At 44.1% G+C, this 27,702-nt stretch overlaps 1 protein-coding gene across 2 annotated transcripts in view; it reads left to right on the plus strand.

The window, feature by feature from the left end:
• Positions 1 to 27,702, plus strand: part of SLC35F3 (solute carrier family 35 member F3) — a 240,789-nt gene that overhangs the window by 138,899 nt on the left and 74,188 nt on the right. Inside the window, exons 1-2 of one of the 2 annotated variants that reach the window (XM_084828153.1) lie at positions 5,088 to 5,357; positions 17,918 to 18,242. In XM_084828153.1, the coding sequence (XP_084684279.1) occupies positions 5,282 to 5,357; positions 17,918 to 18,242 (401 nt within the window). In that variant the 5' untranslated portion in view covers positions 5,088 to 5,281. Of the gene's footprint in view, positions 1 to 5,087; positions 5,358 to 17,917; positions 18,243 to 27,702 lie in introns of those variants that run through there. The other variant, XM_084828152.1, reaches the window with a different exon arrangement.

The following is a 27,702-nucleotide window of genomic DNA, read 5'->3' on the forward strand; positions in this document are numbered from 1 at the left end:
TCTGAAGGCTCCCTATGAGAGCACCCCACCAGCACAATTTCAGCCCATTCCAGCAAGCTGTCAGGGTTGCTCCCACCCCCTTTTTCTCCACTGTGTGCACTTTTCCATGAAAAAGCCAGAATCCAGTGCAGCATCTGAAGGCTCCCCATGAGAGCACCCCACCAGCGTAAGTTTGCTCCACTCCATTGAACTGTCCCAGAGGTATAGCTTCCAACCCGTTTTTACTGCAGACATCAGAGAAGTGCAGTAACCTGACATCAGAGAAATGATTTAACACAATATCAGAGAAGCAAAGCAAGGCAAACATCATTGAAGCAAATAATCACAGCTTTCAACAAGGAAATGGAGGCTAGTTACTCCCAGTGGCAAGAAGGAAATGCAGTGTGATTCTGAAGGCTTGAAATAGCACTCTAGCACTTTGATGAGTTGGAAAGGCAGGCTAGTTACTTTCCCTGGCAACAGTAATGCCAATGAGGGAAAAGGAATGAAGGGGGGAGGGATGGCCCCACCATTTGATCCTGTCACTCCCAGGTCACAGCCAGGTCACACGGGCATGCCCAGGAGTTAATGTGGAGGAAGGCAGCACACTGCAGCAGAACCGCCTGGCAGGCGCTTTAACTGGGGAGAAAAATTGAGTAAAATGACTTTCCAATAATGCAGCTTTTCTAGATGGAAGCTGCTGGTTGGCAGTGCACTGCCCATGATGTCATGTGCTGTGAACAACCTCAAAATGCTCCCAATCCACAGGAAATCCCCCCTGAAGACAGCTCCCAGGTGACCTGCATTCTGCCTGTTCAGTCTGCTGTCCAGGTACTGTTGATGGGAAACTTCAAGGCCCAACTCCTCTTCTAATGGTTCTTTATCTTTATACCAGACTTGGACTGGACGGCCCTTCAAATAGAGGACACCTTCAAAATAGAGGACTGCCATTTGTAAAAGAGGACATACGGCCATTCTAGTATTCCTCCATTCAGAAAGGTGAATGAACTCTGAATGTGAGGACTGATTTTTTAATTCCCATTCAGCATATCTTTTACAATTACTCCCTTGAACTTCTTCTCTTTGTACCAAATTTAATTTATTCTATTTTATTGCCACCTAAAATTAACTTCAGTGAAGCAAAGGGCTTTGTGATATTGTTCTGTTCTTTAAGATATGGACATGAAGTGGTTACTAGCATGTCCAAATACTGTTAAGTTTTCGTGTGTCAATTTTTTCAAAGAGAGTTAGCTAAATGATTTCATTAAAATAATAATTCTGTTGAATTATTTTATTTTTGATTGATTGATTTGTACCTTGCCTTTCTACCAAGGAAAATAAAAATTCTGTTGAATGAGTTAATCTGAATTTTTATATGTACAAGTTAGATCTACAGTGTCAAGTATAGAATAGCATTGGTCACCTGAATGTGTGTTAGGGAGTAGTTTGTTAACTTTTAGTTTTTCAGTTGCAGTTTCAAATCTCCAGCCTCAAGGGGGACAGACAAGTGTCAGAAGCAGGAACAGAGGCACAAATTAATGCAACCAGCAAGCTCCTCTTAATTGGAGCCTACTGGAGAAAACAATCTCTGCATTTCATTAATTTATGTAAAAAGAATTACATTGGTAGCAAAAACAAAACAAAACCCCTCTTCTATAATGTATTTAAAACTGTTATATTTCAAGTGTGCAGCAAAGTTGTAGTATTTGCTTTCTTCTGTGCCCTATTTTTGTATGTGTAAAAAGCCAACAGGAATTCCAATTAAAAATATAATAAAATACTGCCTTAGGGCGCAATCCTATCAGGATAGGCAGCTGCTTCTGAACTCGGAGGTGTCCGCCTATCCAATGCAGGGCAGGAGCAGCGCCGAAGGGATCGTCCCCTCAGTGCTTCAGCTGCCCTGCATTCGTGGCTAGACAGCCGATTTCAGCTGTCTAGCTGCGGGAAGTCGGAGCAGGGGGGGCAGACACCAGATGACACATAGGAAGTGTCGGAATGGCACTTCCACCCTCCCTGCCCCGCCCCCAGGAACGCCCCGTTTTCGCTGCTCTTCCAAGTGTGGAGCGCGGGGCCGATCCGCACTGCCTACAAGGCAGTGCAAGAGGGGGTGGAGGTCAGTTCTCAGGGAACCGACTTACCCTGTGGCTGTCTAGCCACTGACTAGTAGTCATATTGCACTCTTAAGCTCCCAATAATTAAAATATATACAATTCCAGAGGAAGGCTAGGTTTCTGCTACAAATCTTTAGTGGTGTGTGCTTTCCCTGACAGTGGGATATCAATCATATAAAAGAAGACACCCCCCCCCCACTTGGTTCTGCCCACATGGTTGTGGTATTCATGGTATTGAATACCACAAAATCACACACACTCACACACTGCAGCTGTGTGGGATCTCCCCATGGAGATCCAATGCCTAGGTGGCAACAGGTGTGTACAGAAGGGACATTTGTTAACAAGGCATAAGTACTGCTTGAGTGTAAACTTGTAGCAGCAGCTATGTGAAACTTGCTTTTTCTCCCAAGCACTGTCATATCAGAGATAGGCTGAATGTAATCAGTATTTTGGCTCAATTGTTTTAAGACTGATTCATTTTGGAATCAAGTAGCCCCCTTAGAAACCAGTTTTGCAAATAAGAGACATTTTATTGCCTAACTCTCACCAAACCCTTAAGTTATCAACAAATATCTCAATAATGGCGGGGTTGGACTTGATGGCCTTGTAGGCCCCTTCCAACCCTACTATTCTATACTATTCTATGATGGCTATGCTTACCAAAAACATTAATATATCTAAAATGGAAGAACACCAACAGTGTACATCTTTGATAGTGGAGCAGTGCCTGGATGAACTAGTCTTTGTTTCATGGCAAACTACACGGTACATATGTACATAATGAATCTAACTTTTTTGTCCTCCCTGAAAAACAGTCTTGGGAAGCTGTGTTTTTTTAACTGAGCAGCAGCAGGGAAGAAAAGCTGGACTTGTTGGGGTGGGGGGTTGCTTGAAACCTACCCCCACCCCCTGCTTTCCCCTCCACAAAGTTCTAGATGTGTATTGAGTGTATTGAGTAAAGATGCATCAGGAGCACATGAAAGTAGCATGGGGGAGATCCTGAGCAGAAAGATGGCCAGAAGGTTAGGCACCCCTCCACTACTCCACTTAAAACTGCTTTTCAGAATTAAAAGCCATCTTTTTAGATTTTTTTTTTTAAATGGGGATTTTGTATTTATTTATTGCAGAAAATTTCTATTCCACTTTTCACATTTTTAAAAAATCCTAAAGTGGTTCACAAGATTTCTTGCGTGCGCGCACGCACACACACACACACCCCAACCATATAATTTCTGCCTTCTATAGACAAGCTGTTTCATGCCTCCATCACTTTTCTCTGGTGGTACCTTAGTTTTGGAATTCATTAAATATCTAAGAAATGTTTTTATCTAGCCAAATGAGGTCAGTTTCACTGACGTATGTCTCCCTCCTCCATCTTTTTTGACCTGTTCCTCCTCCTCCTCCTCCTTCCCTTTCCCACATGTAGCAGACTTGTGGAGTGACAGAGGATTTTTGGAAGAGAGTATTTGCCAAAATCTCTGAAATGGCTGGACAAAGTATATCACCTGACGTCCAAATAGCTCTACTCTCTATCTTTGGCAGTACTACCAAGAACTTGCTTCATAAAGATCTGCTTTATGAGTCTAGTAGCAGAGAGACTTGTGATAGCTAGGCAGTGGAAGATTTCTATTGAACTTTCTATGGACCTGTATATGGTACCAGCAACTGTGGAACTTTGCGTTTTCTGAGAAATTGACACAGCAACTTCACCCACTTACTAACTCACTAATTTATTTATTATTACATTTATATCCCACTTTTTTTCCTCTTGCAAAGAACCCAAGGAAGCTTACATTGTACTCTTCCTCTCCATTTTATCCTCCCAACAACCCTGTGAGGTAGTTAGGTTGAGTGTCAGTGACTGGCCCAAAGTTACCCAGTGAGCTTCATGACCAAGTGGGGACTAGAACCCAGATCTCCCGAGTCCCACCCCAACACTCTAGTCACTACACCACACTGGTTCTCACTCCTCTAAAGGGAAAGCAGTCAGCCATTCAGAGATCATTGTGGAGAGATACTTTAGGCCAGTTACATGCAGTTAGCAATTGCTTTATCAGGGTTTTGAAGTTTATTTGGCAACTCAGTTGCAAGTCTAAAGTGCCTAATTATCGTTTTGTAGTATAATTCCTTCCTGTAGTGATTGTTGTATCATTCTTATGTCTAGTGTGTGTGTGTGTGTGTGTGTGTGTGTGTATGCATACACGCACACACACACAGAGTGGGTCAGTGTTCCTCTACTTTTTTTCTGCAGGGCTGTGATGTAGATAAGCTCTTTGAATCTCACCCAGCAATCTTAAGGCTAACAGGGGAACCACAGTTTGCCAAAGGGCCCATACTATTGGGTTTCAATTGAACTCTAAAGGAAAGCACCTTGGATAGCTCCTTTAGAATTCTGACTGAAACCCAGACCGGATCCAACACCCCGCTGACATTGGAGCCACCAGCCTCCTCTGCCATCCATTCTCCACATTTTGGCATATTTATTATTCCCAGGACATAAAATTGCAAAATAAAAGTTAGTGTAACTTGAAGCTAAGTTTGAAACTAGTGAAAGTACCTGTTTAGGCCATCTTTCTGAGCAGCAACATCATAATGATGTTAACAGAATGGATCAGGAAGTCTATAAAAACAAGGAACTAACAATACGTTCAAAACCTTTTTTTTTAATGAATTGCCCTCTTGGAACGCAGTTTGCCAAAGGGCCTCAAGGGAGCTTTATCTCGCCTTTTCTGGATGAACCACGTATTGCGGAGATTTGCCTAACACAAAGCTTCCACGTGAGTTGAACGGGGGTTCGCTTTGCGGCTCTCTCCGCCTCCCGGGTCTCTTCCTTTTCTGTTGCGCCTGGAAGGGAATCGCACTGTAGGCACTTTGGGGGATATCCAGCCAGTCGTGTGGTCTTGGGGGGCGCACACGGTCCCTGCGCGTGGGGAAGAGCCCGGCGCCCAAGCCGCCGGGGGAGGGGCGGGGATTGGCTCGTGACGTTTTGTTTGCAGCAAGTAGAGCGCGTGCGAGACAGGAGGTGGCGAAAAGCTGCAGCAGAAGGTACGAGAGGCTGGGAAAGTGAGTCAGGCTGGCCGCCGCCGCCGCCGCCTCTTAACGGGAAAGGGAGCTCCGCTCTCAGCTGCGACCGGCTTCAGGATGTAGGCGATCAGCTGAAAGGGCTCTTGCTGGCAGAAGGGCTCATCATGAAGAAACACTCGGCCAGGGTAGCCCCGCTCAGCGCTTGCAACAGCCCGGTGCTGACTCTCACCAAAGTGGAAGGTAATCAGGCGCGCCCCCGTCTCCGGCGCAGCGATCCTATGCGGGGAGGCTCGACGGGGCTGCCTCCCGGGAAGGGCGCAGAGGCGTGCAGCTGCCAGCAGGGAAGCCCCTGCCGTGGCCAAGCGGTAGCCGGCCGGCCCGCCCGCCCGTCCTTCAGTGGCCAGCTTCGAGCTCCTTCGGGAAGAACTGCCGGGGAGATCCCCAGCACCTGCGCTGCTGCGCGTCGCGGTCTGGGGAGGGGACCTGCCCCGGGGGAGGGGTGGGGCTGCCTGCCTGCCTGCTTGCCTGCTTGCTTGCTGCAGTCTCTGCTGCCCTCCTGACGAGGGAGGGGGCGGGCAGTTAGGACATGCTTGACTTGATTCCCTTTAAAGGAAGCTGTCGCCAATGCGGGCTTTGCCGTCCGGGTGCCCTGAAAGTCACCTTTCCGGTTCGTCGCTCCCTGGCGCCGTTCTGAGGGAGGCCCCGCGCCCGACAAGTTCTCTTTTAAGGCGCGAGGTGTTTCCCAGGATAAACGGGAAGGATGGGGTGAGTGGACTTGGTGCAGCGGAAGAGCGCAGCTCGCGTCGCTCGCGGTCACCGGCGGAAAATGGATAACGCTCTGCCTGGGGGGCTGGGTCGAGATGTTGTGAGGGAATTCGGCGGGGATCCATTTTGAAGGCTCTCCGAAGAAAAACCAAAAAAGCCTCTGCGCTCTTCTGCGATGGACCCTCGCTCCCCGCTAACGCTGCTCCGTAGCCTTCATTTTAAAGAAGCCTATCCCCCGGTGTTCTTTTTGGCTACTTGGAGGGGCGACTTCTGGAAAGACTTCAGGGGCGTCTTGATAGTAAGGAAGCCCAAACTCTCGCCGCAGTTTGAAAAGCGAATTTCAGCGAGACCCACCCAAGCTAGGAAGGCAGTTGTTATGCCCGGTAAAAAGGTGCCGCTTGATTTCTAACCCCCGAGCCAGGCAGCCCGCATGGGCTGCCGGATGGATTATTGGTCTGTGAGCTAGACACCGTTGTTCGAGGGGAGCTTTGCCGTAATTCCAGTCCGTGCTTAGGAAGATGCTTTCCTGAGCTGAAGCCACAACATGGGTAGCTCAACTTGGCGTTCGGAGGCTGCCTGCTGGGCAGGGAAAGGCAGCTGTGCGCTGCAGCCACTGGGCAGAGGAAGTGGTGCGTAGAAAGAGGAGCCATAAGAAGCATTCACCTGGACTAGTGAAACGGGTGGGGAGGTTTTGCGGCGCTCCGGAGAACAGGATGCTTGTAAGTTTCTGGCAGAAGGGAGCTGGAAGGTGCTGTGGTGACTGAAGGAGGGAATAAGGATGGGGAAGGGGCTTGTGTGCGTGTGTGTGCGCGCGCGCGCATGCCTGCAACCTAGTGATGGTGGGGAGAGAGGAAAAGATAATTGAGCGGCTCGGAAGAAAGCATGGAAGTGTTGTACAGGTGGGGAATTAGTGTGTGACTATGGTTGGAAGTGGAAATTGTGCTGCTGGAAGCATAAATAGGAGATCGAAATCAGGAAAATCAGACAGAAAGAGAGAGAGAGAGAGAGGACTAGAAAAGAGTGCGGGGGGAAGGGGAAGGAAAAAAGAAAGGAAAGGTTTGAGACGTGAAGCCCAACCTTGTGCATTATTACACTGAAATAAGTTCTTCCGAATTCACTGAAACTTGCTGCCAAGAAAGAGTACATAGGGCTGTAGCCTTAATTGCAGAGTTACAAGGGACCTATTTGGGTAGGCAAACTTGTGGCTCTGGATAGACTATAGCCAGCCTAGCCAATGGTCAGACATCCCCAGAGTTTTAGTCCAAAACATCCGGAGGGTACCAGGTTGGAAAAGGATGGGCTGCAACATCCCCAAAATATATCTTTCCCCTCTTTTCCTGAACATATTTGATGGGGAAATTTTTTCACCTTCCTATAGTTATTTATTTGAAATGTTTCTTAATGTATCATATGAATAATGGAATTAAAAGGGAACCCAAAAGGTGGTAAATTCCAGAGGGAGGAAGGGTTGGAAGAGTAAAACAAAGCACATTTAAATGCCAGGGAAGGGGCTGGAAGGATGAGAGACAGAAATGTGGTAGAAATATTTTGAGAAAATGAAGAAAATGGGTTGAGAGAATGATGCAAAGGAGAATTTATTGTATGGAAAAAGCAGGAATCTACAGAAGCAAGGTTAGATACAGCTTTAAAAAGTTTATATTTATATTATATAGTTGAAAGGTAGAAAAGAAACAAATGTGTTTGTGGGGTGGGTGGGGGACAGAGAACTAGATTAGAGTGTAGAAAGTCAGTGCTGAATGTGAATAAGGGTGCAATCCAGCACCATCCTACAGCAGTCTGCTCAGAAGTATGTCTCATTGAATTCTATGGGTCTTGTCCCCAGCTAAGTGTACATAAGATGGCAGCCACGTAGGCAAGTATAGGGTTATGCTGTGAGAGAGTTAAATTTTAAGCTTCATGGGGCAGGGACCTTGCTCTCCTTTTTTGGTTTAGCATAATTCTAAAAATGCTATCACTGTTGCGGAGATCAAGGATTATAAGAAAAATGGGAAATGCCATATAGTCCCCCTTTTTAATGGTCAGCATTATTGCCATTAATAATGGCAAAGGCCTAATGTAAGAACGAACAGGGCTCCTGCTCCTTTAAGTTGCATAGGAGAGGGAATGTCTGCAGGTGTAGCTTGTGTGAACTACTAGAGGTACAGGAGGAGTCCTGTCCCTCATTGCATTGGCCCACCCTGATCACCTATGTCAGAGGCCTGTGGTCTTTCTGTGTGTGCTGTAACTTAAATTGTGTCCTCTTGTGGCTTTTTTGTGCTGGCATGGGTTAGTCACTAAACGTTACTGGCTGGCTTTCCGATACTATATCACTATCCTCCAACCACTGAACTGACCTAGTAAATACTGACACTTTTAGTTCTTGTTGCCGTTGTAATAATGGGTACAACAGAATTTTTTCAGGAGCGAAGCTAGAAATGGAAACACAGTAGCAGACCATCTCAAAATGTGTGGAATTTAGACTCCTAAATGTACACTAGCCTTTTGATGACCTCTTCTGTCCATCATGTTATGTGCTACTCTGTTGTTTCAGATAATGTACACCTGTCTTCCTTAACGTGATGCCCTCCATATATTTTGGACCTCAACTCCCATCACCCCCAGCTGGCATGGCCAATGATCAGGAATGCTGGCTGTATGAGTTGGACTGCAACTGCTTATGAGTTGTAGTCCAAAACATATGGAGGGCATCCAGTTGGGGAAGGCTGATGTTCACATTTTATAGACAATATGTTTTTCATTCAGGGGGATGGGGGCAGGGGGAATGTTGTTGTGAAAAGATTACTTGTCAGATAATATACTTCAAGTTATTAAAAAAGACTTACGAACTCTGTACAACTTCAGCTCTGTGAAGACATTTTAGTAGTTGCTTTTCTTACCTTCACCCCAAGCTGAAAGTAAGTGCTAGAATGGGAATGCAGAGGGTTCTGCAGTAGGGATGAAACAAAAAGCTAACAACTCCTTCGCTGGTTACTCGTCCAATAACCACATAAACTCAGTTCAGTTTGGACGGAGGAATCGGAGCCTGAAGAAATGTGCCACCTAGTAGATAGGCTGCCTAGAGGAGTATTTTCATTGATATGCATTACCTTAATACCTTCCAGAATTCCCCTCTCTTTGCTTTTACTGTAGCTACTTTTCCCTAAAAGGGAGATAAGAACCTCATGATCTATCTGGTACCTGACTGCCACTTCAAATTGTTATAGAGATGGATTGCACAGTAAGCACTGAGCCTATGAACCACCACATCACATATGTATGCATCATTCTGCAAGGCAGCAAACGTAACTTCATGTATCTGCAGCTGCAGCACACAATGTACTTTTGTGTAGCTCCTGCAAAGCTTAGGCCCAGTGTCCCTTTATATTTTTGTTATTGGGAAGATAATGAAACAGCAACAGGATGTGTGCTCCTTCCTTTTTCCTGTTAGTGACATGCTAGATGCATGCTTGCTATGCATGGAATAGTCAGCCCTAGACTAGGGTATGCAACATTTCTAATGCTACTCTGTCTTGGGTGAATATTTCCAATTTTGACTCTTTTCTATACCACTGTATGTATGTATGTATGTATGTATTTATTGCATTTAAATCCTGTCTTTTTTCCTCTTACAAGGAACCCAAGGCAGCTTACATTATCCTCCTCATCCTCCATTTTATCCTCACAACAACAACCCTGTGAGGTAGGTTGGGCTGAGAGTCTGTGACTGGCCCAAAGTCACCCAGTGAGCTTCCATGGCCGAGTGGGGACTAGAACCCGGATCTCCCTGGTCCCAGTCCAACACTCTGACTACTATACCACACTGATTTTCAGACTTTCTACCTTGGTAGAAACATTTTCAACAGCAATTTTTCTGCTGTGGAACAGCTATGCATTCTCAGGCATATCCTAGGATGCATACAGTTACCCAGGACACGGATTCCCCCTGAGTAAAGTGAGCATGCCCTAAAATGCAGCCAGCACTCTTCTGTAGCAACCGCACATTGCAGAGGAAAATCGGTAGTAGCAGACAAGCTGCCCTTCAGGGACGTTATTGATATTCTCATTGTGGAACCCCAGAACACAGTCTGGAAATCGTTGCTTTACAGGGAAATCCTATGCATGTTTACTCAGAAGTAAGCTCCATTGTGTTAAATGGCTCTTACTTCAAGGTAAGCATTTATGCATCAAATTTAAGCCGTAGATGTAGTTGCTGGCAAAGGGTATGTAATGTGTCCTACAGTCTATAAATGAGGGGTGGGGAATATGTGGCCCTCCAACCTTGGACTACCCACAATCCCTGTCCATTTGCTATACTGCCTGGGGCTGATGGGGGTTGGAGTCCAACAACATCTGCAGAGCCTCAGATTCCTCACCCTTGCTGTAAATCATATCTTCTGCCTTGCCATCACCATCCAGTTCCAGGCTGTTCCAGGGTTACAGTCGCACGATTAATGCCCTTGCATTTTACCCTTGCATACTATTTGTGATGTATCATTTCACTTTTGCTTGAAGCCAGACCAGTAATGTTCAGAAGTGCAGCTTTGTTAAAGTTGTTGGTTATATAACTCAGAAGTCAAATTATTCTCCTTTTACTCAAGCAGGTAGTTATGAGGACTTGCGATGGAGGTTATGCTCATGTCATCTAGATTGTGCATCTAATTCCCACAAGCAATTGAAACAACAAATTTTAAATGAATTACGGCCTTTCTCCTTCCTGACATGCATTCTCTTGATACTTTTTCTGTTGCGCACTTGAGAACTTCATGCCAAATATAACTCGCCTCCTTTCTGATTATTCCTTTATCATCTTCAAAGCTTTATTACTTCAGGGTTATGACTGCTTTTCCTCTTCATCTTGAAGTACAGAGTTCACTGTATGTGTCTCCATTTGCTAATTCTTTCCTGAACTCATCTACCATCACTGGCCATTTCATTTCCCAATAATATATTGGCAAAACCTTTTCTTATTATTGTGAAAAGTTACTGGAGTTCTTCTAGCCCCTTTACAACTCTAAAACTCTAATCTTTTTTGCAGGAAATGAAAAGCAGGAGCCAAGCATACTCGGCCTGCACTTTCAGAAGCTCCTGCAAGCCCCAGCCAAGCACACAAAGCAGTGGGTGCACAATTCCCCCGGGGAATCCCTCTGTTATTTCTGATCTGTGATCAGAGCTGCTTGCCCTGCCATTGGGAGGCGGAGTGGTATGCAGGGGAATCCTCTTGTTATCTCTGATCACAAACTGGCGATAAGAAAGGGATTCCTCTCCTTGCCCCTCCCTAAGTCCTTGGAAAGCCTCCAGGCTGGGGAGTGGGACTTGGGGAAGGGACAAGATTTGGGGAGAGGGGTGGGTGAGGCCTGCAGAGGAAGCCCAAGCATCTGTGGGCTGGATGCAAAACCTTTGCCAGCCGCAGGTTCCGCATCCCTGTTGTAGGGTTTATCACATTCTAAAATAAACAGAATCTGGCCCCTATTCTTTTCATCCGAACTACACGAACAAGAGGTTCTACTCATCATCTTCCTAGTTCTAATCTAGGCAGTACAACAGCTACTTAATTGATCATGGATAATAACTGTACGTTTATACAGACTGCACTGATCAAGTGCGTCCACTGCTTGATTTATTAGATTCTCAGAACAAGGGAGAGAACTCACTTCAGGAGTTTTTGTAACAATTTCTAGAAGGGTAACAATGTCTGTTCCAGCAAAACAACAGAGTCTTGACAGTAAAGACTAACACATTTATGATGGTATAAACGTTTGTGGACTACAGTCCGCTTTATCAAATGCATGAAGTGTTATCTTAAGTTGCAGGTAGATATGCATATAGTTAAGGGGAGGATTGAAATACTGTACAGTAAGTGACAATTACATTAATAGTGACCAGTCACAAAGCAGTGTTTATGTTAACACAAAAATAATGGCAAGTTAATTAACAGGTGTAGTATGACTAAAAACCTGTTATCCTGGTTCAAGCAACATGTGGTAGAATCGAACCTCTTGATAAATTGTAATTCAGCCGTTCCACATTGCAATCTTCCTTTGAAGTTCCTCTGATTTTATGTTGTCCAGGGGCCTAACTACATGTTACACGCACGTGTGTTTGTAACCAGTCTCCCATGTTTTCTTGGGTTTGGTTACCCCAATGCATTGCAACCACAATGGAGGTATGGTTGGGATGTATAAATCTGTCCCTGTATTCCACTTCTTTGCTCCAAATGGCTCCCCAAGCTGCTTCCCCCCCCCCACTTCAAAGTATGTGCGTAATCTCAAACATGTGTTAAGAACTCTGTAGGGAGAAAATGAGCTTGGGGCCAATTTGAAGTGGAGAAGCAACAGGCAGGGAAAGGGACATATCCTCCCTCCCCTGCTTTTTTGCTCTGAAAGGGACAGCAAGGTGGCATGAAGGTCTGACATGCAGTGTGTAGTTAGGCCCTGAATGTATCCTAAATGAAGGACTTGTAGCTTCACTACATGCTGCCTTATCTATAATTTATAGTCTCCACACAGATTTGTTAATTGCTGGCATGTATGTCACAAATAGCATGTAAAAAGAGTAAATGAATGGTAATTTTAAATGATATAGACTAGAAGGGATTTGTTGTTGTCCTGTTAGATAAAACCAAAGAACTGTTGCTTTGGAATGGAAGAAAATTATAGTTACACAATGTTTGTTAATTATGTGCCACTTGTTGCAAAAATAAAATCAATAAAAATGTTGGATTTTATGTGAAGAACAGAATAGTGTAGTAAATTATTATCAAACATTTATTCAGAACTATAATCCTAAGACAGCAAGAATTGTTACAGTACAAGTAGAAATTAATGCAGCGGCAACTATACTACTACCAGTAATAATTTTAAGACCATGATGCTGGTCTTAAAATATGGGTTAGGCTTCTGTGTAAAAATGTATTTAAAGAAGAAAGAATGTTTGGATGTAAATGGGCATCACTGCAACTACTATTTGCTCTCATGTTAGACAGAGTATCCTATTATTATTTTATTTCATTATTACTGGAAATTGGTATGTCACTGAACTTGTACTTGGAGTTGCCTTTTGGCTCTTGCTAACAATGCCACCAGCAGAGGACAAGGATTCTTGGCTTGCCGTGGTAAACAAAGATTCCAGGAAATAGATCTTCTGACTGTATCTGGTCATCACCAGGGCCAGCCCTAGGATTAATAGCGCTCTGGGTGAGGAGTGCCTTCTGTGCCCACTCTGCTGTGGTCAGCTTTGCAGAGCTATTTGGCATGGGCCGGTCATAAGCCTGCATGACCAGTCTTCTGGGTCAGCATCCTCCCTGGAAGATGTGTAGACACTAGAAATGCAATTCTTTAGTGTTACGGAGAACATCAACATGTTTTGAAATCCCTTAGCACTGAGCTCAGCTTGGCACCCCCCTCAGCTCAGTTTCGTACCCCCCTCAGCTTGGCGCCCCAGGTGACCTCCCAGCTTGCCAACCCCTACAGCAGGCCCTGCTGGTCATCACTTAAAGAATAGTAATCTTACTTGCTGAAAAGAGGAATTCTCTTACCTATGATGCTTAAAGTTAAAGTTTGCTGGAAACGCCTTCTCTCTCTTTACCAAGGAAATTATTTACAAACCTTTCTGATGGTTGCAATTCCAGGTGGATTCTAGGCTCAGTTCTATCCCTCCAGTTTACTTGTGTACATTTAATATACCAGGATACTTTGAGAGTTCCAACCCAACTCATAATACAAGGGATATTTTATACATATTACACACTCCTATCAGACTTCTTTTTGTATTCACAATCATGTTCTGTAATCAAAGTTTTCCTTCATGTTATTAAATAATTACGCTGCTATTAAATCTGGTTTTTTAAATAGGATGTATTCTTGTATAACTCTGCACAGGTATCTCAGCCTCCTAGCTATGATCCTTTTCAAGCTGCTTACTCCATATTCATCAGATAATCCCACAGGCTTCACTGAAACAATTCCAGTGATGTTTTTAATCAAAGAGGCTAAGAACAACAACACAGAATCAGGAGTGGGGGACAGCCCCTAAAGGACTGTGGGATAAACTGTTTGTCTTAGTGTTGTTGCTTAAAGCATATTTTCTGATGGTGAATCTTGCAGTCTAAAGATTTGTCCAGGTGCCACATTGATTTGGAAAGAGGGGGCAGAATCCCACCTTTGGTGTGTGTACTTAGTCATAATATGTGTGAACCATTACTCAGATGGCTGCACTCTCAGCATTAACAAAAATGGTTATTTGTTCAGAGGGCACATTGAGCATTCATTTCACACACCCCATTATTACTTTGATTGGAGCTGCCAAAGCCAGTGGCAGCATGTTTATTTTAGCAAGTAAAGCCTTTCTTGGTGTCCCTGCATAGCGGTGTACTACTACTAGAACAGGATGCATATGGTACAGTTTTGCTGTCTTTCCTATGAATGTCACATAGGTGGATTGACCAGAATTCACATGCTGTCCCTATTACTGTTAGTGGCCTATGTTGGGCACAGATCCCGGGTCACACAGAAGCACCAGTGCTAACAGCTCCTGCTATGGGCATTGTACCAAAATGTGGCACATTGCAATAGAAGAAAAAAATATGCAGCGTGCCATAAGATCAGGCTATTAGGCAGTTACTTAATGTGACATAAGGATATGAAATGGAAAAACACATGAACAAAAATGGGGGAAAGGAGAGATAATAGAAAATGTCTTCTTGGTCAGTTCAGTGGATAATCTCTCAAACTATGAAGCCCTTACTCATAAATGTATTTTTCTCAGTCAGACACCAAAGGGTCTGTGGTTGTTTCGCAGTATGGTATGGCACTGTTCTGCTCACATGAATACCTCCACAATGGGACAGTATAAATCTATGTGGGTGAGAGCGAGGTCTAAGACATGAGAGAGAGAGCTGTACTGGAATGGGTCATTGATGCCAAGTCAGCGAAGATAATGAGGAATGATTCTCAGTGGGAGGTCAGGTTCAGACAGGCAAGAACGTGGCTTCTAGGGGAACAGCACTGCAAGCTATTTCCATTCTCACTGCATTGTATGGGCCATGAGCTTGCTGTCAGCGGATGCAGCCACTCCTAGCTTTGGGCCTATCAGTACAACAGTCAGTGAGTATAGCTGAATCTTTCTCCTGATGTTCTTGCATTTCTGCTTCCCTCCTTTCTTCTTTGCCTCTTATCTCCACTTGTTTGTGATGCTGTGGCTGACTTGGTCTGCTATTACAGTGGGCCTGAGTTACTCTTGCAAGTGAGTGATCTGTTAGACTGATAGAAGCCCCAGATGCCACACAGCTCCTGTATTTGTAATTGCCTTCAGCTACTCTGATGTCTCCTGTCAACCTAGCAGTTCGAAAGCAAGAAATTGCAAGTAGATAAATAGGTACCGCCTCGGCGGGAAAGGTAACAGCGTTCCGTGCACCTCGGTGTTCAGTCATGCCGGCCGCATGACCACGGAAGCATCTTCGGACAGCACTGGCTCTTCGGCTTAGAAACGGGGATGAGCACCGCACCCTAGAGTCGGACACGACTGGTTGGGGACACCTTTACCTTTTTACTCTGATGTCACAGAGAGCCCTTCTTGCAAGCCTTGGGCTAGACTAGCCTTCCCCATCCAGGTGCCCTCCAGATGTGTTGGACTATGGCTCCAATCATCCCCAGCCAGCTGGCTGAGGGTGATGTGAGCTGGAGTCAAACACCTCTGGAGGGCACCTGGATGGGGAAGGCTTAACTAGACAGTGGACTGTGTAGGGATGATGGACAACCTTTTTCATTATGGGGGGTATTTATGTCACGGTGTCTAGACACAGATGATACTTGCTGTTTATACTGTAGGGTGGTGGAGAAGGCGATTTTTTTATGGCAGTCAGTGTAAATTGAGAAAGAAGTTCTTAAGTCATGTAGTGCTTCCCAAATTGAGGTAGCATGTTTTGGTCGGCATGTGCTTTACGCCTTCCAGTGAGAGATCAGAAGAGCATCCTTGGAATTCAACCCCTCATGTGTGAGATCATTTTCATAGTAAAGTGATACTTGAGGTATTGTGTGTCACAGTACTTCTTCAGTGTAAACACCTTTGTCACTGTGTTTAACACTTGGCTTAAGAGTGTACATGGACGACTTATATGTAACAAATGCATGTATCCAGACTTTTCTTCCCCATGTTTGTATTGATATATAGCAGATTTTGAGAACAATGGTATCTCATTATGCTCCCAAATAGACTAGGAGCTCATGAAAATGCACATGAAGTGCTTTCCAAAGACAAAGGTGTTGCCCAGGTATACCTAAGAGAAAAAAGTCTGAGTTATAGGTAAGGCTCAGTAAAGCCTGTTGCTAGTAGGATGTTCTGGGATTCTTCTGCAAAAAACCCTGTATATTAATGATATGATTTGCATTCCATAGCGATTTCTTTATTATGTGTTTATTTTTTATTCCAGTGGTAGGATAATTTGAGCACATAATATATATATATATATCATTTGTCAACTGGCTATATGTCTCCTTGTATTTATTGTACTTGTCTCCTGGCTTGACAATAATATCCTTTTTCTTTTTTTCTTTTTTTTACCCCAGTATGCATTCATATTCTTCTCAGTTTTTTTCTATCTCTCTTAGAATAAAATATTCAGGGTTTGTATTTTGGATATACTGGAGGAAAATGAGATGATTTGGTGCAGAATGAGCTATTTACTCTGTTATCTACAGAATTCCAAACTGCTAAAAATGCTTACGTTTTGAAACTCTTATGAAACCAAATTAATTCTTGTTTGTAGCAAGGCAATATTCTGCTTTCTATATGTCTGTTTGTCAAACTGACCCATTTTTGTGGGTTTTCTTTTTATTCCATTGATTTCAGTTGAGTAACACCTGATTTTGTTGTTGTTCAGTCATTCAGTCGTGTCCGACTCTTCGTGACCCCATGGACCATAGCACGCCAGGCCTTCCTGTCCTGTGCTCTCTCCCGGAGTGTGCTCAAGTTCATATTCATTGCATCGGTGATGCTATCTAGCCATCTCATCCTCTGCCGTCCCCTTCTCCTTTTGCCTTCAGTCTTTCCCAGCATCAGGGTCTTTTCCAGAGAGTTTTCTCTTCGCATTAGGTGGCCCAAATATTTGAGCTTCAGCTTCAGTATCTGTCCTTCCAATGAGCACTCAGGGTTGATTTCCTTTAGGATGGACTGATTGGACCTCCTTGCAGTCCAGGGGACTCATAGGAGTCTTCTCCAGCACCACAGTTCGAAAGCATCAATTCTTCAGCGCTCAGCCTTCCTTATAGTCCAGCTCTCACAGCCATATATTACTACTGGGAAAACCATAGCTTTGATTAGACGGACCTTTGTCGGCAAGGTGATGTCTCTGCTTCTTACCATGCTGTCTAGGTTTGCCATAGCTTTCCTCCCAAGGAGCAAGCGTCTTTTATTTCATGGCTACAGTCACCGTCTGCAGTGATCTTGGAGCCCAAGAAAGTAAAATCTGTCACTGCTTCCATTTCTTCCCCTTCTATATGCCAGGAAGGGATGGGGCCAGATGCCATGATCTTCGTTTTTTTAATGCTGAGTTTCAAACCAGCTTTTGCACTCTCCTCTTTCACCCTCAACAAGAGGCTGTTTAGATCCTCTTCGCTTTCTGCCATGAGGGTGGTATCGTCTGCATATCAGAGGTTGTTGATAATTCTCCCGGCAATCTTAATTCCGACCTGTGATTCATCCAACCCGGCGTTTCTCATGATGTACTCTGCATATAAGTTAAATAAGCAGGGTGACAATATGCAGCCTTGTCGTACTCCTTTCCCAATTTTGAACCACTCGGTTGTTCCATGTCTGGTTCTTACTGTTGCTTCTTGATTAGACCATGCCATAGTGGGATCTGCAAAACAGCTGTAGTATACAAAATTGTCTTAAATTCATTTTACTTGGATAGAGAACAATGCATGATGTAGCCCAGGACTTACTGACTGGAACATAAAATGGTGCAGAGTATTCTTCATTGATTCTAATTTTAACACATTTTCCCTTTCTTTTTTCCCCACCTCTTGTTTTCTTTTCAGGGGATGAGCGTTCCCATGATTCTCCAGCACCAGCGGAAGCCCAGGTACAAGCTGGGATGGAAGCTGGTGGAAGAGGGAGCCGACGTTGCTGGACATGCTCTGTGACCCAGCTTAAGAAAATTTTCTGGGGTGTAGTGGTGGTACTTGGCGTCTGCTCCTCCTGGTCAGGTTCAACCCAGCTAGCAAAACTGACCTTTAAGAAATTTGATGCACCCTTCACTTTGACATGGTTTGCAACAAACTGGAACTTTTTATTCTTTCCTTTGTATTACATTGGACATGTTTGTAAGTCAGCTGAAAAACAGTCTCCACAGCAAAGATACAGGTAAGGGAGATTCATGGCTTTAGTTGTGCTGTCTTATCAATGTTCTCTTCATTGATATTTTATTAAATTCTTCTTCAAGCTCTTACAAAATATAACCATGAATTATCTGACAAAAGCATGAGGAGAGAATGGAGGGCTGTTAAGGAAAAACTTAAAGGAGAGAAATAGGAAGGGAAATAGCAAATGGATAGAGGAAGACAGAATTACTGTAAATGGTGAAGCTTCTGTAACATATTGCTGTTTAAGGGCACAATCCTATGCATGTTTAGACAGAAAGAAGTCCTACAACTCCTAGCGTCCCCCAGCCAGAGTTGTAGGACTTCTTTCTGTCTAAACACGCATAGGATTGCGCCCTAAAAGTACCATGCTACAAGCACAGGTAGCACCAATGTATGTATACTTTCTTGGGCCTGTCCAGAATATTCAGTGTAATGTGGCAGCATTTCTTCTTCTTTTCTCTCACAGCTGAGAGAAGATTCCAGTGTTAATAAGGCATAGAAGTTGGTGATGGGGGGGGGGGGCGGGGGGAGTATTTTTTTCTTATTTGAGCAATACACTTTCTGGAATTAGATTTGTATAGTATATTGTGTAGTCCAGTTTTCTTTCTCATTCTTGGAAAGCAAGGAAAGTATCATGGTATAATTGCTAGTTTCAATGGCTTCTTAAATGTTTTGTGGAATTTTGCAACAAACAATTTTAACTTTTCCGCATTATTACTGAAAATTTCAGTACAATCTATCCCTACTGAGAAGAAGCATCCAAAATAATGATATGCAATACATGTGTTTAAAAATGCTATAGTGTAATAGTGTAATTCAGAAGCAGTTTAGATTCATAGAATCATAGAATCATAGAATAGTAGGGTTGGAAGGGGCCTACAAGGCCATCGAGTCCAACCCCCTGCTCAATGCAGGAATCCAAGTCAGAGCATCCCTGACAAATGGCTGTCCAGCCTTGTCTTGAAGGCCTCCAGTGTGGGAGAGCCCACCACCTCCCCAGGTAATTGGTTCCATTGTCGTATTGCTCTGACACTCAGGAAGTTTTTCCTGATGTTCAGCCGGAATCTGGCTTCCTGTAACTTGAGCCCATTATTCCGTGTCCTGCACTCTGGGATGATCAAGAAGAGATCCTGGCCTTCTTCTCTGTGACAACCTTTCAAGTACTTGAAGAGTGCTATCATATCTCCCCTCAGTCTTCTCTTCTCAAGGCTAAACATGCCCAGTTCTTTCAGTCTCTCTTCATAGGGCTTTGTTTCCAGTCCCCTGATCATCTTTGTTGCCCTCCTTTGAACCCTCTCCAGCTTGTCTGCATCCTTCTTAAAGTGTGGTGCCCAGAACTGGACACAGTACTCCAGATGAGGCCTAACCAGTGCTGAGTAGAGGGGAACTAGTACTTCCCGGGATTTGGAAGCGATGCTTCTATTAATGCAGCCCAAAATAGCATTTGCCTTTTTTGCAGCCACATCACATTGTTGGCTCATATTCAGCTTGTGATCGACGACAATTCCAAGATCCTTCTCGCTCGTAGTGTGGTTGAGCCACGTATCCCCCATCTTGTAACTGTGCATTTGGTTTCTTTTTCCTAGGTGCAGAACTTGGCATTTGTCCCTATTAAATGCCATTCTGTTGTTTTCTGCCCAGCACTCCAGTCTATCCAGATCACTTTGAATTTTGTTTCTGTCTTCCAAAGTATTAGCTATCCCTCCCAATTTTGTGTCATCTGCAAATTTGATCAGCATTCCCTGCACCTCCTCCTCCAAGTCATTAATAAAAATGTTGAAGAGCACTGGGCCCAGGACTGAGCCCTGCGGTACCCCACTCGTTACCTCTCCCCAGCTTGAGAAGGTCCCATTGATAAGCACTCTTTGAGTCCGATTCTGTAGCCAACTGTGGATCCACCGGATCGTTGTTTCATCTAGCCCACTTTGAGCTAGTTTGCTCATCAGGATATCATGGGGCACTTTGTCGAAAGCTTTGCTGAAGTCGAGGTATATGATGTCTACAGCATTCCCACGGTCTACAAGGGAGGTGACTTGATCAAAAAATGAGATCAGATTTGTCTGGCAGGACTTGTTTTTGACAAATCCATGTTGGCTTCGAGTAATCACGGCATTGTTGTCAAGGTGCTTCCAGATGGATTGCTTTATGATCTGCTCCAGAATTTTCCCAGGGATTGATGTCAGACTGACTGGTCTGTAGTTCCCAGGTTCCTCCTTTTTACCCTTTTTGAAGATAGGGACAACGTTAGCCCTCCTCCAGTCATCTGGCACTTCCCCGGTCCTCCATGATTTCTCAAAGAGAATAGACAGCGGTTCTGAGAGTTCTTCTGCCAGTTCCTTTATTACTCTAGGATGCAGTTCATCTGGCCCTGGAGATTTGAACTCATTCAAAGTAATGAGGTGTTCCTTGACCATATGCCTGTCGATCTCAAGCTGCAATCCTGCCCCTTCAGCCTGTACTTCGCCTTTGCCAGGGGGGTCATAGACCCTCTTTTGGGAGAAGACTGAGCCAAAGTAGGAATTGAGCACCTCTGCCTTTTCTTTGTCATCTGTTATCATTTTGCCATCCTTATTTAATAGCTGAACAACCATTTCTTTCCTCTGCCTTTTACTATGCACGTAGCTAAAGAAAGCCTTTTTGTTGTTTTTAGCATCCCTCGCTAACCTCACCTCGTTCTCCGCTTTAGCCTTCCTGACGCCATCCCTGCAATTCTGTGCTACCTGCCTGTACTCTTCCTTTGTTACTTGGCCTTCTTTCCACTTCCTATATGTGTCCTTTTTTGTTTTCAGGTCATCCCTAAGCTTTTTGTGAAGCCACATTGGCTTCTTCTGTTGTCTTCCACCTTTTCTTCTTGTTGGAATTGTTTGTGATTGTGCCTTGAGAATTTCCTTTTTTAAAAGTTCCCACCCATCTTGGACTCCTTTTCTCGCTAGCATTGTTTGCCATGGGACCTTACTTATCATTGTTCTGAGTTTATTAAAATCAGCTTTCCTAAAATCCAGGGTACGCGTTTGAGTACACTCGGCTTTTGCTTCCCTTAGAACCAAGAACTCAAGTACAACATGGTCGCTTTCCCCCAGAGTTCCTGTAACTGCTACTTTATCCACTAAGTCATCTCTGTTGGTTAGGATCAAGTCAAGGATAGCCGATCCTCTAGTTCCTTCCTCTACTTTCTGTAGGAGGAAGTTATCCGCCACACAAGTCAGGAATTTCCTGGAGGGGCCATGTTTTGCAGAATTTGTCTCCCAACAAATATCGGGGAAATTGAAGTCCCCCATTACTACTACATCATGCTTCCTTAAAACATTGGCTATTTGCTTTTCAAAAGTTTCATCCTTGTCTTCTCCTTGATTGGGTGGCTGGTAGTAGACTCCGACCACCAGGTTCCTTTTATTCTTTGCTCCATTTATTTCAACCCAGATGCTCTCGATGGGGCTACCAAGCTCCTCCTCCTGTATTTCTGTGCAGAGATATGTATTTTTCACATACAGTGCAACCCCGCCTCCCTTTCTGTTCCTCCTGTTCTTTTTGAACAAGTTATATCCTTCAACTGCTGTATTCCAGTCATGAGAGTCATCCCACCAAGTCTCAGTTATACCTATCAAGTCATAATTTCCCTCCTGTATTAAGAGTTCAAGTTCGTTCTGTTTGTTTCCCATACTCTGGGCATTAGTATATAGACATCGAAGACCATATGCTTCATAGTCTGGCTTTCTTCCTACATGTGTCTGAAGACTATTATTGGGCGCTATCAGCGCTGTTCGCTCCATTGCAGTGCATGCGCCTACGTCCATTGTTACCCCCAACATTACATCTCCCTTCCCCGTAGGATTCAGTTTAAAGCCCTCCTGATGAAGTTCTTCATGCTGTGGCCAAACACATTCTTCCCAGCCTTTGTGAGGTGCAACCCATCCCTAGCCAACAGCCCATCTTCCAGGAAGTATAGCCCGTGGTCCCAGAATCCAAATCTCTCTCGTCGGCACCACCTTCGTAGCCAGTCATTCACCCGGAGTATTTTTCGTTCCCTTTCTATCCCTCTTCTAACTACTGGAAGGATGGATGAGAAAACTATCTGGGCCGCAAAGTTCTTGAGTTTCCTTCCCAAAGCTTCAAAGTCTGACGTGATCTCTTCGTAGCTCCGCTTGGCAGTATCATTTGTTCCCACATGGATGAGAAGAAAGGGATACCTGTCAGTAGGCTTTATGAGTGCAGGCAACCTTTCAGTCACATCTCTAATCTGTCCTCCCGGGAGACAACATACCTGGCGAGTCCACGGGTCTTCGCGACATACTTGGGTCTCGATCCCACGCAGCAAGGAGTCTCCCACTACTACCACTCTTCTCTTCTTCTTCTTGTAGGCCTGGGTTTCATCGCCTCTGTTTGACTGACCTTTAGCCTCTTGCTCACTCTCATGCAGGTTCCCCTGTGATTCTTCCTCTGCAGGCTGTCCTCCAGTCTCATCTGCAAGTACCTGGAATCGGTTCCACAGCTCCACTGCTTCCACTGGTGCAGAGTGGCATCTAGTTCTTCTTCTCCTAACTGTCACCGTTTTCCAAGGAGTATCCTCTACTCCATTTTTCTTCTCCTCAGCATTTCCCACTTCTGCCTCATCTTGCTGTTGCTCTTCAAGCTTCTGGTCTGCCCTTTGCTGCTGTAGTTCCCCCATTCTGTCCAAGAACTCTTCGTGTTCTCTTATTCCCCGGAGGGTTGACAGTCGCCGCTCCAGTCCACTTACTTTTTCCTCCAGCAGTGTGATCAACTTGCACTTGTTGCAGGTGTAGGCCATGTTGTTCTCAGGCAAGAAAACAAACATGGCACACACCTCGCAGGTCACCACCACTGGAGAGTCTTGTCCTTCCATAGCCCCGTTTCCCTTTTTGTGTCTAGCTTTGTGATTGTTCTAGACTAGCCTGTGCCTGCTCCTCTACTCAGTAGAGGTTAAAAGCAGAGTCCCACTGGTGTGGAAGTGTGTGTTACAAGACAAATAAATGGGAAAAAGTTAGTTAAAAAAAAAATGTTAGGGGCCTCCCCCTTGACCTCCCCTGCCGAACTCCCCTGGCCAACTCCTGTTTGCTCGCTCTGTTCGCTCGCTCTCTGGGAGCTTGCCTGCTTCTGTAGTCCCTGGACCAGCTGGAGCAGCTTGCTCTGCTCTGCTCTGCTCAGCTGGGAGGCGGGAAACAGACTGAAGCTTCCCGCCCAGTCAGCTGCTGGGAGTACTCAGGCCACACCCCTCCAATTCAGTTGGAGCTGTCAGAAGCTCCTGGTGAGCTCACAGCCAGTCAGAAGGATAAAGGGCAGCGCCCTGGGCTTCCTGCAACCCACTTACCTCTTAGCCTCTGTCTCCTTTGTCTCCTTTGTCTCTTCAACCACTGCAACTCCCCTGGCCAACTCCTGTTTGCTCCCCCTGTATCATTTCTAGAAATTTCTATTTCTAGAAATTTCATTTCTAGAAATGAATCATTTCTAGCAGTGATTCATATCACTGCTAGAAATAGTCGGTGCAGCTAAGCAATGGAAATACTTTGGAGACTGCTGGGTTATACACATTCAAGAATGGAGTCCTGTTGTATCTTAGACTAATGATTTTATTGCGAGATAAGCCTTCTTGTATACATTCAAGTATTATATCAAAAATGGCAATTAAATGGTATAGCACTCAAATAGTAGAGACAAATTCAGAAATAAGTGGGCAGCATTGCCTAGAAGCTCAATGATCTGCTCTTTGTTTCTCCAATGCAGTGAAGTAACATGACAGATATAAAGACCTCACAGTTGCCTGGGATGATTAGAAATATATCAGTAAGTGAGCAGTCTGGGTCCGGGATTCCTCTAAACACATGCATAACTATGCTAGGGAGCAATCCAGGAAGACTTTCTGTCTCCCCCCAAACTCCCTGCAATAGCTTAAAGAGACTCATGCCATACACTAACATTTCTGACTCTGGTGTATATTAGAATCATAGAATCGTAGGGTTGGAAGGGGCCTACAAGGCCATCGAGTCCAACCCCCTGCTCAGTTCAGGAGTCCAAGTCAGAGCATCCCAGACAGATAACAGTGCTGGGTTTAGGGTGCAATCCTATGCATGTCTAGAAAGAAAAGTCCTACAACTTCCAGCATCCCCCATCCAGCTCTGCTGGCTGGGGAATACTGGGAGTTGTAGAACTTTTTCCTGTCTAAACATGCATGGGAATGCGCCTTTAATGTATTAGACTCCTAGTGTTGTCTTTTGTGTGGTTTGTATGTGTGTATGGTTGTGTTAGAGGGTGGGGTTGATGCACCTGAAAATAATAGAGCAAAGGCTTTGCACTTTCCCATTCTTTCTTCATTCTAAGACTTCCCAGTTTTCACAGACTTCTTTGTGGATAAATTTTTCTCTCACTGAATGAGATGCCTTTCCATTCTGTAACTGCTTCTCTGACGGTGCCATATGGTAGAGAAACCACATAGGCCATCCCACCACTAGTCAACAAATGTGGGGAAAACATGTAGATTATCCTTCTCCCTAGAATATCACTTTGTTGCGTACTAGTAGCTATAACTGTATGGAGGTTCTTTCCACCTGTTACATATCCCTTATCTAGTTCCACTGTCACCATAAAATGAGCTCCTATTTACATGTTACCTTTTAATCCCAACAGTAGCTGGATATAGGTGTAGCACAAAACAGACCAGAAGTTCCTATCAGTAAAACAAATATAGTACATTTTTATTTTTTAAAAGTAATATAACTGTAACAATGTGTTACTGTTCCCTTTAATGGATAGCTCATAACAAAGCTGTTCCTGTTGCCTTGAGAAGCTGGTTATGTGTTAGCTCTAGTTTACTCTTTTTCCAACCTTAAGCCAATTTCCCTCCTAAACTCCACCCTGGTTAATTTGCAGGCTGTATTAAGGGCTTAGTTTGCAGTCTTCCCCCTGGTAGGGGCTCCCTGCATTCAGGTACCTTCAAGTCATTCTCAAGACTTCACCTGCCGTCTTCAGTTTGGTCCAGCAACTGCCATTGCTTCAGGTCCACTGCACCCCACTGTCACTTCTGCTCCTTCTTGAAGACTGCCCCGGTCTCCCACTCCTCACTCACAGACCTTCTCCAGCTCTTGCCTCAAGTGATTTCAACTTCAGAGATGTTATTCAGTCTTCCTTCAGCCCTTCTTCTGGCTTCTGCTGCTGCTCATTGACTGACTGACTGACTGACTGACTGACTGACTGACTGCCAGTGCGGAACCTGCCCTTAGATTCACTCTAGCCAGGACCCTCAACTCATTTTAAGATAGAATCTCCCCTCACTGGTCTCTAATAATGGACCAATAGATATGAATAGGATGTCCACCAGTTAACCAATCATATCTGACCACATTTCAGTTCCACACTCCTGTATAAAAAGGCAGGACCATCACAGAACATTGCCATCTTCTTGGTAAAACTAGCAACAAAATGGCAGCTCATCAGTTATAAGGCTGCCCTCGTAACATTCAAACTTTATATCACTTTTCTGGCCCTAGCCAAAGTAAAAGACACCATTTTTCCCTTTTCAGTTAACCCTCCATATATCAGTCACTGTTCCAAAACAAAACACATGAACTTGTGTAACTTTTACCTCAGGTAAATACAGTTTCTTCACAGTCCTACAGAATGGAAACCATGGAGGTTACTAAAAGTACTGTGTTTCCTTTGATCTACTCTAGTTGCTTGTCAGAACTTGCTATAAAGTTTCTATGTGTAGTTTAGGGGTGGATGAATCCATCAGTTTCACTTTCAGTTTCTCATGTTGCCGGTCTTAAATTTGGTTTGTCCCAAACTTTGAGAGTTTTTTCAACCTTAAGTTTAATTTGTCCTGAATGTTGTTGCTTTTAGAAATAATTGCATGAAAATTCATATACGTCATATACAAAAATTCACATACTTTGTGCACATTTCTCCGAACACATGTATGTTTAACAGAACATTGCCTAATATATGCATTTTTTTGCAAACCATTTCCTAATATAATGCATTTTTGAATATTCACTCATTTTACTCTTTTGGGGGCATTTTCCCCTAATATACGCATTTGTGTACACATTTTTTGATTGGAGAACACCATTGAAAAATTCAGAAAGTGTGATGTTGGAATGGGGCTGTACCAAGTAGCCTTGCCTCCAGTGTCTCATCACAGTGTCACCCAGTCCATAGGCATCCATGTGTACAGCGCAAACCCCTGCAAAGGAGAGACCTTTGTGCATACAGCTGTACACATGGAGGCTTTCGCGTGATTTGGAACCCTGATCATACACGTGGAAGCCTCCACACATACAGCTTCACACACAAAGGCTTCCCTGTACATGTGGAAACCTATGGGCAGAGCTATGTTGTGACATGACATTGGGGGAGGGGCTACTCGGCACGGCCTCATCCTAGCCCATGTGGTGACACCTTAATGGGATAACTTGAGTTTCAGCTCATATATTGGTTAAAAAGTGTAAAATTAGATAAGTTTTGTATTGAAATGTGAACTGAAAGTAAGTGGTAAGACTGTTTAATAGCACTGATGCATATGCTACTCTCACAAGTCTTGAGGAATAACAGTCTTTAAAGGAAAGGAAAACAAAGAACTCATGAAACAAGATGAGCTTTCTTCAGCATCTGTCCAAATAAGCTAGACTGTAGTCGCCACGCTTTCTCTGTTTGGAACTGGGACTTGAAGGAGGCATGGGTGAACAGGCTTCACCAGGGGGGAATTCCAGGACAAGCAACTCTTGTTTCTGGCTTCATTGCTCCTTTGACTCTTCATATGGCCTGCTGTTTCTCAGGGGGTGTATGCGGAGGGGGAATCAGCAAAAATTGCCTGCCCCCTTTCCACCCATAGAATCATCCAGTTCTCTGAGTTCCTCTCTCTATAACTCTGGACCCAATCCAGTTGTTATTCATGTTTATAAATTAATTGTTTTTAAATTAATATAATTGTCAATTATATTATTGGAATTCGTGATTTTATTCATTATATATTTGTAAGCTGCCTAGAGAGGGCATTGTCTTATGTTGCAATCTAAAAATCCTTTAAGTAAATATTCAGAGATAATATTAGGGTTGTAATAATTTTGTATTCTCTTATTTAAAACTCTTGATAGTTCTTAACCTAATATCTGTATAAACACTTTTACTTAGTTAATTAGGGAATCACAGTCAGATGTATTATATCCATTATGCCCATATCATTAAAATATCACCTAACCGAAATACAGTTTAAAGCTCCTTTGCTGCTGATCTCCCCCCGCTCTGCCAAGATATTCTTTGTTTTTGAATTTTATCCAGAGGTAAGTATATTATCTTTTTATTGCCTCTTCTAAAAGTTGTTTACATTGTGTCTGTTAGAGGAAAGTAAAAGGATTTTGTTTACGTTGTATTAGGAATGAGCAATATACCTACCCAGGCTGCTCTTAGGATCTTGGCTAAGCAGTTTCGTATTTCCTAAATCATGTTTTGCA

The sequence above is a fragment of the Heloderma suspectum genome, chromosome 1, assembly GCF_057233095.1.
Source record: "Heloderma suspectum isolate Gila_16-S chromosome 1, 16-S_ref, whole genome shotgun sequence".
NCBI classification, from domain to species: Eukaryota; Metazoa; Chordata; class Lepidosauria; order Squamata; family Helodermatidae; genus Heloderma; species Heloderma suspectum.